Below are 16215 nucleotides of genomic sequence, written 5' to 3'. Positions count from 1 at the left end.
AATTCTTGATGTTTTTTCTCTGTTGTTTGTTTTGATGGTAAATGATCTCCAACAGAACGTTTATGATGCGACACAGTGAGGAAGAACTGAAGAGGCTGATCACGTTCAGGGCCAAAGACTTTTTTATGGACTCGTTTTTGGGGTTTGACTCGGACTCGTCTCAGACTTGTTAAAGTCCTCTGTTGTATTTGACTCAGAGTTCAGGGTGTTAGACAGCTACTGAACTACTGGGCCACCTACCTACCTACTTAACTGTCTAGCTATTCACCTACCTTCCAAAAAAACCTAGCTACTGAACTACCTTGCTACTGAGTGTTTTGACTCAGACTTGTCTTACCTACCTACCTACCTACCTAGCTTCTTAGCTACCTACTTACGTACCTACCTACTGAACTACCTAGCTAGACAGCTACTGAACTACTGGGCTACCTAACTACCTACATAGCTACCTTCCTACTTACCTACCAGTTGTAGTTACGCAGTTTGGCCACTATGAATTCAGCCTATAACTCCTGGCAGACATCTTGAGAGCCGGTTCCAAAGATCCAGTTTACACATGGAAATCAAACGTTTCTGGCTTCATGTGTCACTGAGCGACTTCTATAGGAATAAATAGGCCCCGCCTCCAACGCTGCATCCGGGTCTCTTTATACGCCCGTGGTTCTGATGCCTCTGTTCTGTGTCAGTGTTGATGTGTGCAGGGACAACATCACAGTTTCTCAACAGGTTCACAGCAGCTCAGTTTTCAGTGATATGAAACAGTTCATGAGGACTAAATATAAAAACCTAAGAACATAAAGCGGCTGCGTGTGAAGAACCTGTGAACAGGTACAGGTGAGGATCACTGAGATATAAAACACATGGAGCAGAGAGCGACCTGAGGTTTACTGATTAATGATGAATGAGGTCTGATAAATAATTCCATCATCGGTGGTTAATTCTCTGTCCGTCGCCTCATTGTTTCTCTCCTCTCCTCTCGTCCAATCAGACGGCTCGACACTTAATTGAGACTCAGACGTTAGCAGGGCGATTAGCTGCTGAAATATTAAAAGCTGGCTGAAATATTGATGCTGTTAAAAGGCAGCGATTACACATCAGACTGACCACAGCAGCCTCTGAGTGCTGCAGCTGCTTTTATTCCTCACACTCACTTTATATCATCGTCATTTATTCATTTGTTTGTTTCCATGTTTTTGCTGCATCATCTTGTCGAACGCAGCTTTTCTTCTTCAGTGGAGTCAAACGTTAAAGTCGTGTCCATGTGTTTCTTCTCACACACACACGTACACCACAGATACCTGAGAGGCTCTCAAACAAACAGTCTGAAGCAGTGACGCAGTGAGATCAGACACAGACACAACACTTGTGCAACTTTTAAAGAATTCAAAGTTTAAATCTGGACGCAATGACGTTTGTTATCTTTGTGTTGATGGTTGCATCACAGATTAACTTCAGTAGTTTCCCACCTGGACCCTGCTGTCACCTGTTCATGTGTTCATCTGTAGACAGAGGCTGCAGCAGTGAGACAGGCTGTGATGTTTCGTTCGCTGACCGAGTGTGTTTCTGTCTTTATTCTGAGTGTGTGACATCATGATGAAAGGATCCCTACAGAGACAGAGCTTGAGTTTAACCCAGCAGCGTACGGCTCAGGAGCCACATGCAGCTCTTTCTCCAGCGGCGAGGACAAAACATTATATGGAAATCACTGATTTAATTCAATTTTCATTTTTCATTGTTGTGGCCACAAAGTGATCCTGACATTGATTCAGCTGGTCCAGTTGAATCAGTGTGCAGCCAACACGCTGGATACAAAATATCTTGTCAACTATGTCGTCGTACGTCTACGGCCGAACACCTTTTCCTAAAACCTGCTGAATCTCAACAGCACTGGCTCGTCCTGAGTCTCCTGAGTGAGGCCAGCTGTGGAATCCAAATCCAAAAAATAAATCGTCTCAGTGGAAAATAGAGAAATGTGTTTGCTATCACCACTCAGATGATCATAAAGCTGCTGTGATGGAACACTTATTAATGAGCGCTCATTTAGGAATGTTTGTAGACTAATGAACATCAAACAGGCCGTGCTGCCGCCACTATAAGGCACTATATATATGTGTATATATATATAAAACATCTCTTTTGATAGCAAAGCTTGCCGACCGCTGGTTTAACCAGAAACAGCTCTGACATCACCAAACCCACCAGACTCCATTTAAATAATCAGTCATGTTAGTGTGTATAGATGCAGCGTGTTGTCACAGCTAACTGGTGAATTAAGGGTTAATCTGAACCAAACCAGAGCTGGTGACTGTTGAACAGTGAGAGGATGAACAGTGAGAGGATGAACTGAGACGGTTTCTGTGAGTTTCATTTTGTTTCTGTCGACTGTGACTGAGGTGAGTTTCATGATGGTAAAATGACTGATTATTTAAATGGAGTCTGGTGTGTTTGGTGATTTCTGGTGAAACCAACAGATCTGGTCTCTGTAGGGATCCTTTCATTAATGATGTCACTCAGAGTCACAGTCTGATCCTGTCAGAGACAAACAAACACTGACAGAGCTCAGCTGAGATGAACCTGTCTACCTGCAGAGTGAGGTGAGACAGTCCTGATGAGGTCAGATAACATTTTATTTTCTAACAAAGAAAAAATCCTCCAACAGCAGAAACATGTTATTTACATGAAACATCTCGATGACATCACTCTGAAGAAATCAGCAGTAAAAACACGTCTTCAGTTTGTCCTGTAAAGAGTCTGTCATGTCTCAGTCAGCTGTCTGCAGGTCGTCACCTCTGCTCATGGGAACTCCAGCTGCTGCACCTCCTCATCACTCCTCCTCATCACTCCTCCTCATCACTCCTTCTCATCACTCCTCTTCTGCTGACTGACCAAATGTCTCCTTCTTCTTCTTCTTCTTCTTCTTCTTGGCGCCTTGTCCGTCCAACCCGCTGGAGAACTCTGAGCGAACCAGGCTGAGCTCCCTCCGAGAGAACCTGAACACCAGGACACAGACCAGGAGGAAGAGGAGGAGTGAGGAGGAAGGAAGGAGACTACGACTCCCAGAATGCATCAGATATCTCAGTCAAAGTTTAATTTTTATACACGACTAGTTCAAATCAACAGTTTGAGTCTAAAGTCTCTAACACGGCTCCGGAGCTGCAGACAGTCAATCTGTGTTTGGATGTTGTGGAGCTCAAATGAACACGTCTGTTCACGTCACGCATGTTCGTTCTGACCTGTGACCAACACGTCCTGCAGCTCATTTATGACACGCGTTACATTAGTGAATGGCTCCATGACTCAACGTCTACAAATACGAGATATGTAGAATCTGTGTGACTGCGTGTAGTCAGACATGAGGAGCACCTGAACGCACCACACACACACACACACACACACCGGTAATTATGTCTCTGCTGACCACTAACAAGGGGTGTGTGTGTGTGTGTGTGTGTGTGTGTGTGTGTGGTCAGGCCATGTCCAGACAGGCCCGCTGTGAGGAGCAGCTGCTAATAACAACAACAACAACAAACAGAACAACAACACACACACACACACACACACACAAGGGAGCAACAGCTTTAATTATGCACAGGAGTGTGTGTGTGTGTGTGTGTGTGTGTGTGTGTGTGTGTTACTGTCCGTCAGTTCCGCAGGGTGTGTGTGTTAATGAACAGACGTGTCAGACACACACACACACACACACACACACACACACACACACGCAAAGCAGACTCACCTCTTTCCTTTCCTGCTGCTGACCTCCTTGTCCTGGTTCTTGTCCTGGTTCTTGACCGGACTGCCGGCCTGGCTCTGGTTCTTGTTGTGGTTCTGGTTCTTGTGGTGGTTCTTGGCCCCGAGGCGTGACAGGCGTGAGGGGCCCCTGGTGGCGCTCAGGCCCTGCGGAGCGTCTCTGAGGCCGAAGCTCTTGGCGGCGTGTCCCAGGTGGAGGGAGCGGATGTGGAAGATGTGTTTGAGGTGGGCGGGGTAGGTGGTGTACGCCCGCAGGAAGGACTGCAGCGCTGATGACATCAGAGGGACACACAACAACAGAGAATGAGTATACAGATAAGTAAACAAACAAACAAACAAACAAACAGCAAAGGTGACGCACCTTTCTTGGCGTTCTGCACTGACTGAGCGTCTGAGTGGACGAAGTTCTCAAACTCCGTCTGAAGGACCGTCGCACGCTCTCTGGTCTCCTGCTCCAAGGCTCTGCTGGAAGCCTGACAGACAGACAGACAGACAGACAGACAGACAGACAGACAGCCAGACAGACAGACAGACAGACAGCCAGACAGACAGACAGACTCAATCACATCATCCAGAGGTAACAGTGATTATGATAAAACCTTCAGTACAAGGTGACGAGCAGAGTAAAGATGTTCTCTGTCAGACCCAGACTGAAGACAGACCCAGACTGAGGACAGACCCAGACTGAGGACAGACCCAGACTGAGGACAGACCCTGACTGAAGACAGACCCAGACTGAAGACAGACCCAGACTGAAGACAGACCCAGACTGAGGACAGACCCAGACTGAAGACAGACCCAGACTGAAGACAGACCCAGACTGAGGACAGACCCAGACTGAGGACAGACCCAGACTGAAGACAGACCCTGACTGAGGACAGACCCAGACTGAAGACAGACCCAGACTGAAGACAGACCCAGACTGAGGACAGACCCAGACTGAGGACAGACCCAGACTGAAGACAGACCCTGACTGAGGACAGACCCAGACTGAGGACAGACCCTGACTGAGGACAGACCCTGACTGAAGACAGACCCAGACTGAGGACAGACCCTGACTGAGGACAGACCCAGACTGAGGACAGACCCTGACTGAGGACAGACCCTGACTGAAGACAGACCCAGACTGAGGACAGACCCTGACTGAGGACAGACCCAGACTGAAGACAGACCCTGACTGAGGACAGACCCAGACTGAAGACAGACCCAGACTGAGGACAGACCCAGACTGAGGACAGACCCAGACTGAAGACAGACCCAGACTGAAGACAGACCCAGACTGAGGACAGACCCAGACTGAAGACAGACCCAGACTGAGGACAGACCCAGACTGAGGACAGACCCAGACTGAGGACAGACCCTGACTGAGGACAGACCCAGACTGAAGACAGACCCAGACTGAAGACAGACCCTGACTGAGGACAGACCCAGACTGAGGACAGACCCAGACTGAGGACAGACCCAGACTGAAGACAGACCCAGACTGAGGACAGACCCAGATCCTGCTGAGGTTCCTCTGAGCGCGGCGCTGATTTCTTCTTCTGCAGCTGTGAAACTGTGTTTAAATAAAGGTTGCTTTGAATGTCTGTAGCTGCTGCAGGACTCATCAGGTCTCTGTACTAACAGCTTCAGTCAGTCTGTCTGCACTGATCCTTCACACACACACACACACACACACACACACACACACACACACACACACACACACACACACACACACACCCCCGCTGATTGTACCGTCTTTATACTCGGAGCCTTTGTTGTGCTGCTCCTCAGTCTGACTCCGACACGTTCAGGTCTTCACACAGAAACAGAACAAGTGTTTAAAAGTGATTGTGTTCAGCATCAGAGGAACAGCAGGTGGTTTCACTGTCTGACTCTCAGCTGCCTGTTGGTTCGTGTTAGTGATGAATTCAGTCCTCTGAAGACACCAGAGCCACTCAGAGACAGAACGTCGCTCCTGACCCAGCAGGAAGTCACTGACTGTCGTCGGTCCCTCACACTCACCTTCACACCGTGGTGATCGAGCTTTTGTGGCCGTAGCCAGGCTCTGATGCTCTGCTGACTCTGGTTTGTTTTGGAGCAGCTAAAGATGCACCTGTTCAGATCAGACAGGTGTGTGCACCACATCTGCGTTTCATTCACATTTTGTGTTTTGAATTATATGTTTTTTTTTTACCGTGGCTGACTCAGTCACTTGTTGTCTGTTTCCTTTCTTGTGGTATAATGTCCCTGTGAAGCGCTCTGTGACCTCTGTCACCGGAAAGCTCTACATAAATACAGTTTACTTACTTAAAGACCTGCCACATCAAAAATAACCCAGTGAAAACATGCTGGCGCCACCATGGCGCACCATGTGATGCACATCACATGCCGTCCTGAGCACACACTGGACACGTCGGACTGCAGCTCGTCAACATGTGACCACGCCAAGTAATTACTACTTTTCCTGAAAGATGAGTCCTTCCTCCACCTCTGGATCAGCTTCACATCATGTGAGGACAGCTGCTCATCAAAGCTGGTTTGTCTCCAGAGCTGTGACTCGACAGGAAGTATCTTTTTGTCTTTATAATGACGGGACTGTGGGTCGTTTAACTCGGGTTATATCTCCACCTCAACAACGAGTCTCTTCTCATCCATTCCTCATCACACACGAGACACTGCAACAGAGTCCTCTGTATACATCCATGGTGAGGAGCTGGTCTGTACAGCAGAGAGCGAGTGGCGAGGCTGGAAACAGGACAGTGGCATCAAGTGGCGGTGCGTCCAGAAGCACTGACGTACGTCTAGCTGCTATCAGTGCGGCGCTGTACACAGAAAATAACAGACGCAGCGTTCACTGCCAGTATGTTTTCACCCTCAGAAGAGCAGAACTCCTGGAACCCTTCCAAAGACCCTCAGAACACCACAGAACCCTGAAGTCCCCTTAAACAACTGGAACCTTGAAAGAATGCACCAATCAGAGCCCCCAAAGACCCTGGACCTGATTCAGAGCCGTGTAAACCACCTGACAGACCCCACAAACCAACTCAAAACCCAGAGGGGCCCCACATGACCTCACTCAAGGCTGTAACTGGACCCCGAAGGACCAATGAAACCCAATAAAAAGGTTCTTAGAACCACCTGAGACCCTGAAACATCACAGTCATCAGTGAAGTCCTTTTCAGGAGTCCTGGACAGACCCTGATACCTCACACAGACACTAGGAACCTGAAGACCCTGAAGAACGTTTCCTGAAACCACCTGGAGGACGTGTGCACACGTGTCAGAACCCTTCGGACCTCTGGAGCTCAGTCCGAGAGAATCAAGGTCTTACCTCACTGTAATATTTGCCCCGCCCCTTGTAGGTGTCATCCAACATCAGACTGGACAGGATGTCCTGCAGCTTCATCTCTGATAGGCTGAAACACAACAAGACCTGCCCCCCGTCAGAACCAGAAACACTGGACCAGTACCACCAGTAGAACCAGTACTGTGGTGGTACTGAGACAGTGCTACATGTCAGTGGCGTGGTGTTCTACACATGTTTTAATGCTGTCTGAAGGTGATTGGTTCTCAGTCAACGGACCTGATGTTGTGATTGGCCAGCTCGTTGATGAAGGCGGTCTCAGCGGGGGTGAGGAAGAGGAGGCTGCTTCCTCTCGCTCCGATACGAGCTGTCCGCCCGACACGGTGAACGTACTCTGCTGCTGCTGTCGGAGGAGTGTACTGTGAACACACACACACACACACACACACACACACACACACAGATGTTATTACGCAGTAACTGAAGGATTGTTCAGGAGAACTTTACAAACCACACCCACTGAGAATCCTGCTCTCTGATTGGTTCTCATGTCCTAACTGCGGTTCAGGTTTCACTGTGAGTCAATGGGAAAACGTCGTTTTGGCCCAGTGACATCACGTGGCAGATGTCAGAGTTGTAATTCGATGTTTGGCCATGACTGACACTGACATCACTTCCTGCGGGCCTCTCTATCACTGATTTGTTTCATTACATCACTTTCTTATATTTCCTTCTCGTCGTCTTTGGTCGAATCTCGCTTGAACTACGCCACGCTGCCTCCACGGCCTCTGCTGGTTCTGCTCCGTCTCGTCTGCATCCGTACGCTTTCAGAAAACATTCACAAACCCAGACGACCTGAACGCAGCGTACGGATCTAACACTGAGTATTAATGAGGCTGAAGCAGGAAGTGAATAATTACCTGAACAATCCAGGTGACCTGAGGCAGGTCCAGACCTCTGGCTGCGACGTCCTGAAACACACACAATCTTGTTTTGAATGAGAACACACACACAGCGTGACATCACGATGGTTAGTGATGATGAAGAGGAGCGCTGACCGTGCACAGCAGGACGCCACAGCGACACTCTGAGAACTGCTGGAACACCTCCGAGCGCTCCTGGTGGAGAAAACAAACACACACTGACTGCAGCTGCTCAAGACAACACTGTGAGGAGCAGAGAAACGTCAGACGGCGGTCGTACCTCCTGCTTCATGTTGCCATGGAGACGCACAAAGTTGAGCCGAAGCTTCTGATTGGTGGAGGGCCCGGAGAGGACGGAAGTGAAGAGAGAGTGGAGGAACTCGACGGCCTCACAGCTCGAGAGGAAGACGATGAGTTTGTTGTTCTGTGAAAACTGAACAACAACAACAACAGTCTGTCGTCATGGAGACCGTTTACTGATGACCTACTGGTGACCAATCAGGTCGCTGCAGATGGAAAAAAACCTGAGCCAGGTGTGCATTTCATTCGCTCACCTTGCATTTGTCCAGGATGAACGCAGCGAGACACACCAGTCTGACCTTACTGGGAACCACCACCACAAACTGCTTCAGAGCCTCTGGGACAGCGAAGCTCTCTGATTGGCTGGCTGTGCTGGGGTCAGAGGTCACAGCCGAGCTGGTAGTGAGGTCAGAGGGGGCGGGGCCAGACACGTGGATGCTGACCGGGTCGTTAAGACAAACGTCTGCTAACCGAGTCACACCTGAAACACAGCAAGAGGTCCGACTGTAGAGACACTGAGGACACGCCCACACTGAGGACACGTCCACACTGAGGACACGTCTACACTGAGGACACGTCTACACTGAGGACATGTCTACACTGAGGACACGCCCACACTGAGGACACGTCCACACTGAGGACATGTCTACACTGAGGACACGCCCACACTGAGGACACGTCTACACTGAGGGCACGCCCACACTGAGGACACGCCCACACTGAGGACACGCCTACACTGAGGACACGTCCACACTGAGGACACGCCCACACTGAGGACACGTCTACACTGAGGACATGTCTACACTGAGGACATGTCTACACTGAGGACACGTCTACACTGAGGACACGTCCACACTGAGGACACGTCCACACTGAGGACACGCCCACACTGAGGACACGTCTACACTGAGGACATGTCTACACTGAGGACACGTCCACACTGAGGACACGTCCACACTGAGGACACGCCCACACTGAGGACACGTCTACACTGAGGACAAGCCCACACTGAGGACACGTCTACACTGAGGACACGCCCACACTGAGGACACGTCTACACTGAGGACACGCCCACACTGAGGACACGCCCACACTGAGGACACGCCCACACTGAGGACACGTCCACACTGAGGACACGTCCACACTGAGGACACGTCTACACTGAGGACACGCCCACACTGAGGACACGTCTACACTGAGGACACGCCCACACTGAGGACACGTCTACACTGAGGACACGTCCACACTGAGGACACGCCCACACTGAGGACACGTCTACACTGAGGACAAGCCCACACTGAGGACACGTCTACACTGAGGACACGCCCACACTGAGGACACGTCTACACTGAGGGCACGCCCACACTGAGGGCACGCCCACACTGAGGACACGCCCACACTGAGGACACGTCTACACTGAGGACACGTCCACACTGAGGACACGCCCACACTGAGGACACGTCTACACTGAGGACACGTCTACACTGAGGGCACGTCTACACTGAGGACACGCCCACACTGAGGGCACGCCCACACTGAGGACACGTCCACAATGAGGACATGTCCACAATGAGGACTAGGGGTGGGGGAAAATTTTGATAATGGTTTTATTATCGAATCGTTACCATCTGAACTGTAACTGTAACCGTGAGGCGCCTGGAGACAGACAGATACACACAAAGACAGACAGACAGACAGACAGTGTGTTTACCATGACTCAGTGTGGCTGACAGCAGGACATTCTGTCTGCTCGGTCCTGTAGAGTTCAGACTGTTTAATATGACGGTCAGGTCCTTCTCAAAACCCAGATCCAACGTCCTGAACACACACACACACACACACACACACACACACACACACACACTTTGTTAAATTAAAGTTCAGATCATCACCAGTTAACAGAAATCTTTGTCAAACTTGTTTGCAGATGTTTAAAACCCGTAAAGTTGTCCTGTCATGTTTTCAATGCCGCTAAAATCGACTTCCTGTTTCTATAACAACATGAATTCTGAGTGGGCGGAGCTTAGACGGAGCTCAGCTGACAGTTTCCTGCTGTCAGAATGAACAGCAGTGAGGTGGAGTTCCTCAGGGCTCCGCTCTGGGTCCTCCTCTGTTTAATGTTAACAAGCTTCAAACAGCTAAATCTGTTACTATGACGACACAGAGGACATTTAAAGAGACAGATCTGTGTCACTGAGAGGAAGTTAAAGTTCTTCTTCCTGTTTTAAACACTGAGGTCACACTTTACTGCTAACAACTTTCATATCAACAGAAGGTTTCATAGTTATGAACGTGAGTTACCGGTCGGCCTCGTCCAGGATGAGCCAGCGGACAGCGCTGAAGGCGATGCTCAGGGTGTGTTTGATATGATCCACCAGGCGTCCAGGAGTCGACACCAGGATGTTGATTCCTTTACGGAGCCTAAAGAGACATGTCCATCAGTCCAACAGTCCAACAGTCCTCACCACACACTGACGTTTAAGTATCTCTAAAGATGAACTCTGCAGCACAGACAGGTTCTCCAGAACCTCGAACACTTCCTGAATCAGTCCTGGAACATTTCTTATGGTCAATCAGAACCTCCTCATGGACTTCTTGAACCTTCTCAAGGTACCCAGAACCTACTCAAGGACCCTTAGAGCCTCCTCAAGGACCTTTAAAACCACTGTCAGCTCTTTAGACAGAAAGGATGGGAGGAGGAAGAGGAGGCGGTGAGGAGACATAAAGAGGAGGAAGAGGAGGACTGGAGGGGGTGAAGAGATGAAAAGAAGAAGAAGAAGAAGAAGAAGAAGAAGAAGAAGAAGAAGAAGAAGAGGTAAGGAGAAAGAAGAAGGGGAAGAGGAGGTGAGGTGAGGATGAGGAGCAGGTGGTGTACCTGGCCTTCTCTGCCTTCCTCTTCTCTCCTCCCATCAGCACACCTGGGACGATCCAGGTAAACGGCTGCAGAGACACAGAAACACCTGAGTCAGTCATTAACGCATCACTTCCTGCAGCTCTTTCACAATAAAAGTCTCCTTACAGTCAGTGTTTCTGATCCTGAATCAGTAACTAACATTAACATCAGACAGACCAGAGCTCTGTGTTACCTTCAGGAGCTTCTGGAAGATCTGAAACGTCTGCTGGGCCAGCTGATGGACGGAGAGACAGACGGACAGACAAGTTAGAGAGACATGATAAAGGATGACAACAGGTGGGAGAGGTGAGGACAGGTGTGTTATCAGACCGAACCTCTCTGGTGGGGACTATGACGACAGCCAGAGGACCGTCCGACCTGCTGACCTTCTGCGGCAGCGCCTGCAGACTCTGGACCACGGGGATGGCGTAGGACAGCGTCTTACCTGCAGAGACACAAGTCCTCCATTACCGACAGTGTAACGTCATCACACTGAGAGACACAGCTGATCTTAGGACAGTCAGTACCCAACATTTAACTGCTGACCCCAGGACAGAGTCATCTTATAATCTACTGTCCACAGAGACACGTGTCTCCTTCAGGTGTCTTTATGTATATAATCTCTACAGTCAGTAAGGTATGAATAAAGTGTTTCACCTGAGCCCGTCTGAGATCGGACCACAGCGTCTCGTCCCGACAGAAGAACTGGAATTGTCTGTTTCTGAACACTGAAAACACACACACACACACACACACACACACACACACACACACACACACACACACACACAGAGTTTTGGGGTTAAAGTTCATCTCAAAGGAAATGAAGTGAGTCAGTGAACCGTCCCTTTAAACAGAGACGTTCTGATACCTGAACCTGTTTACCGGTTGATACGGAGCACCGATCTGACACCACCGGGTCCAATAAACAAATAAATAAAAAACAGCTGTTTACCACTGACCCTTTGTGAACGTGAAAAGATTACTGTCACTGTTATACGACATCAGTCAGGTTAAATTCCTTGGTAAACCCTACAGAGACATAACACCAGAGTACCAGACCCTCAGTTTTATGTTTAGATCACTGTACGTGAGGGTGAGCATTGCATCTGCATTTGACTGTTTATAGTGAAAGGAAACTTTACTACTAGTTTGAATCAACATTTTGAAGTATATATAACCAACTTTTCAGCTGTTAGCAAGTGTGCTAGCTATGCTAGCTAACACTGGCAGCCAGAAACAAATAACAATGATTCGTTGTCCAATAATTTAAACTAAGGACACATGCTCTTGTGGTGGTTTAAGTTACTATATTCCGTTACGATCTCGGAGTTGATACACGGACGCTATTTAGTGTTAGCATAGCTCGCTAGTTAAAATGTTGAGTGTCTCAAATCTCATACTTGCTTAGTGTATGTCAGTGTAGTACACATTGTACACTACATACTTCCTGTGTGGTGCACTGATTTCAGCAGGGTCGTGTTGTCTCAAATCACACACTGCTGTTTTGCTCTTACAGGAAGTGACAACAGCTTTTTTCTAACCTCTCTTCTTCTTTGTCTTCTTTATAAGCGGAGAACAGCAAACACAAGGTGGAGTATTATCATGCCTCAACGTCAACGCTGATGAAAATGTGCTGCCTTAGCTAGGAGCAAGTTAGCTAGCTAGCAAAGCTAACGTTAGCTACTCACATTATTGTTGGCGGTACCAAATCATCACAGACCCAACAAACATCACTGACGGCTTCTATTCAACAACAGTTTTGGTTCTTAGTGTAAAAACATGACGAACTAACATCTGTATAACACGGCGGTGTTCACTGTAGCCAGCTCAGGCTCCTTGTTGTCTTCAGCCGCCATGTCATAAGATGAGACGTTTGCTACGTCACAAAGATGGCGACCGGTGAGGGTGAGAAGTGTCCGTCATTCCACACAGGACTTTCATCAGCAGAACACTGTGTCTTCCTGTGCTGTTCTTAGTGCACTCAGAACATGAAGTGTTTAGTACAGAGGTATGAGCAGACTCCGCCCACTGCTGTGATGTGATTGGCCGAATTACAAACTGATACGTTTTTGACTGGCAGGGAATTGTGAGCCTCTGATTGGGCATATTAAAAATGACTGACAGCTTCCCCGCCCTCTCGAGCTCGCACATGCACACGTCTAAACGGTGTCTCTCTGCTTCTGCAGGTGGATAATGTTGGTGTAGGCTGCTGTTTTTAGAGCAGTGAAGAAGAGTTGATCTCCAGGTTAAGGTTTATTCATTAATAACGAGGAATCTGATTGGTGCGTCGACCCGCAGACATTTGATCCAGTGTCACAGTATCGGAGACATTTCAGGTTATCAGAGCTCTGCGTCACATGATGTGTGTCTAAACTGACCTTGTCACCGTGGAAACGTTCAGGACTTTGTTCAGTGTCGCCACCTGGTGGACAGAAACCAGCCAATCAGAGTGCAGAACACATATCGTTGATTATAACCTTATTTTCCAGACATGAAAACATCACAGATTTCAATAAACAACAAAACAACATGAGTCTGTGTGTGTGTGTGTGTGTGTGTGTGTGTGTGTTACCAGGTGTGGGTGCAGGTTTAGGTCCGAAAATGAGTCACTGGTGAAAATCTTCTCCTTTAACTGGGAAACAACTGGTCTGAAGGAAGGAAGGAAGGAAGGAAGGAAGGAAGGAAGGAAGGATGAATGAGGGAGGAAAAGGAGAAGGGGGAGGAATGAACGAATGAATGAAGAGAATAAGGAGATGACTGATTAGACGTGTGACAAACAGTGATGTCAGCAGTGTGGACCAATCAGAGGAGGAGCTGTGTACCTGCTGATCTCTGGGATCTCTGGGTTGTGTTTGAACAGAGAGGAAGTGTGAATGCTGCTCCTTCCTGTTTCTCTCACTCCGTCCTTCTTCTTCTGTGGTGTCCTCCTGTCCGTCTGTTCAGAAGGTGATTATAACAAGGTGATAATTATTATAATAATCAGACGAACACGTGTCTTCATTAACAACAAGTCTGCACGTCTCCGTCTCCTCGCGTCCACACGGTTTCAATCGTTTGGTTTTAAACACAACAGCTTAGTGTACCGGCATGCGCCAGGAGAGCTGTGTGTACGTAATGTGTCCGCCAGCGGCAGCGACCACATGACTGTCAGCTGACCAAACAAACAATAAAGTCGACCTCCAGGAGAAAAACCACGGCAGCTCGACTGGTGGACAAATAACTACCTGCATTAACAGTGATGTCACAGTATGATTTTCTGTAAGCCACAATGACATCATCAGTTCTCTGTTTTATTAATCTTCACTGACGTGTTCGTGTTTGTATGAGCCGTGTTGTCATGGTGACATAGACGCCGCTCTCACTGCTCAAATTAAGCAGCAGATCTGGCGGCTACAACACAGACTCCGCCTACTCGGTGCACCACAGGCGTACAGCGGCATGGTAATGGTGCAAACTCACCTTCAACAGATCAAGAAGGACTCTGACAGGTGTGTTTACCTGAGCATCTGCAGGAGGCGGAGCTTCAGTCTGCACCACCTCCTCCTCCTCCTCCTCCTCTGCTGTGTCATTCAGTCTCCTCTGTTTAAAGGAGCTTCTCTTCTTCTGCTCCTCCTCTGAGGAGCTGATCCTCCTCTTCTCTGCGTTCTGCTTCTTCTGAGCGTCAAACATAAACTCACACATTAATAATCATGTGATCATTCATCATGTGATCATTCATCATGTTCTCTGAACTTTACAAACAGCAGAAATAAAATCAACGTTTTCATTTTCTAAATAAAAAGTCCAAAACTGCATAAACCTAAAGCCCCACCTCAGACTGTGTCGGTGAGCCGTCACAGATAAGAACATATCAATAACTCTGTATGGACCGAACCGCACAGTGATGTCATCGTGTGATGTCATCATGTGATGTCACAGTGATGATGATGATGATGATGAGAAACAGTCTGATACTCACTCTGGCCCATCTCTGCTGAGCAGTCAGAGGCTTCCTCCTCACTGACGATGATGAAGAGGAGGAGAAACTGCTGCTGATGTTCAGGCACAGCTGGTCCTCTGCTGATGACATCATCAACACACCTGATCCACAGACACACAGGTGAGAGCTGTGAGTACACACAGACACTCAGTCAGAGACATTTAGATCAAACGATCGGAGCGACTTCAGACTCGAACCAAACTTCACTCAAAAAAAGGTGCAAAGTCACCTGTGAGCACCACAGAAAATAAATCATGACTCAGCAGCTTTTACTTGACTGTAAGCACACAGATGTTACAGATGTTACAGAGCAGAGACACGGTGGTGCATCCAGAGTTCACATGAACTTGAGGAGCTTTAAACTGTGACACACTGCTGTGCTGAGACACCAGGACTCTGTAACACAGTGTGAATGATTAAGATGAAGCTGAATGAATCACTTCAGTATTTCAGTGGAACAAACTAACATCAGACACAGATCTATAAATTCATCAAACCACAGACATTTGATTCATTTGTGCCGAATTAAAGAGCAGCCTCGTTCATGTGTTCACGGTTCAGTTTTATTGTTCTGTCACCTGTGTTTCAATGTCTGACACGTGACGACACCTTAAAATGACTCTTTTCTGGCTGCAGTCTGGCGGGACGTACAGTCTGCTGCAGCTAGCCTGGTTAGCATCGTTAGCTGTGACTTTAAACATCGTAAATAAGCCGAAGATGAGCTGCAGAAAGACTGATGTGTGTAAGTGACCGACAACAACATCAGCTCATCACACACACACACACACACACACACACACACACACACACACACACACACACACACACACACACACACGTGTGTGTAGCTCAGACTCTGTTTTAGCGCAGCAGCTAATGCTAGCCTCAAGCTAACAGCGGCAACTTCCGGTCGGCCTGTAAACAAACTTCAGGTCATGAAGTGAAGAAAAACAAACAAAACACAGAAAATCATTAAAAATAAAAACTCACCGTGGAACTCACAGAGCCCAACACGCGTGGGGAACTCTTCCTGCTACGTCACGGAAAACCCGCCCCCTTCACAGCCTTTTTTTTTTTT

General features: G+C 48.3%; 1 protein-coding gene across 2 annotated transcripts; it reads right to left on the bottom strand.

Moving 5' to 3' along the window:
* Positions 1-2609: 2609 nt before the first annotated feature.
* On the bottom strand, positions 2610-16191 carry ddx31 (DEAD (Asp-Glu-Ala-Asp) box polypeptide 31). Of its 2 annotated transcripts, none has more exons than XM_049579722.1 (21): positions 16128-16191; positions 15117-15238; positions 14657-14812; positions 13981-14093; positions 13731-13806; positions 13537-13580; positions 11813-11883; positions 11491-11600; positions 11349-11390; positions 11138-11202; positions 10564-10683; positions 9974-10080; positions 8517-8743; positions 8243-8395; positions 8098-8157; positions 7960-8010; positions 7319-7458; positions 7067-7151; positions 4112-4223; positions 3737-4019; positions 2610-2990 (listed from the first exon to the last, which is right to left on the bottom strand). In XM_049579722.1, the coding sequence occupies exons 2-21, from the start codon at positions 15228-15230 to the stop codon at positions 2864-2866; spliced, it is 2256 nt and encodes a 751-aa protein (XP_049435679.1). In that variant the 5' UTR covers positions 15231-15238; positions 16128-16191; the 3' UTR covers positions 2610-2863. The 2 variants fall into 2 exon arrangements, with proteins under 2 accessions (XP_049435679.1, XP_049435680.1); XM_049579723.1 differs by having other exon boundaries at positions 15117-15264; positions 16128-16179.
* Between the last annotated feature and the right edge of the window lie 24 nt (positions 16192-16215).

This window comes from Epinephelus fuscoguttatus, linkage group LG6 (genome assembly GCF_011397635.1).
Source record: "Epinephelus fuscoguttatus linkage group LG6, E.fuscoguttatus.final_Chr_v1".
Taxonomy (NCBI): domain Eukaryota; kingdom Metazoa; phylum Chordata; class Actinopteri; order Perciformes; family Serranidae; genus Epinephelus; species Epinephelus fuscoguttatus.
The sequence above is the reverse complement of the archived record's forward strand: the minus strand, read 5'-3'. Positions and strand labels throughout refer to the sequence as shown.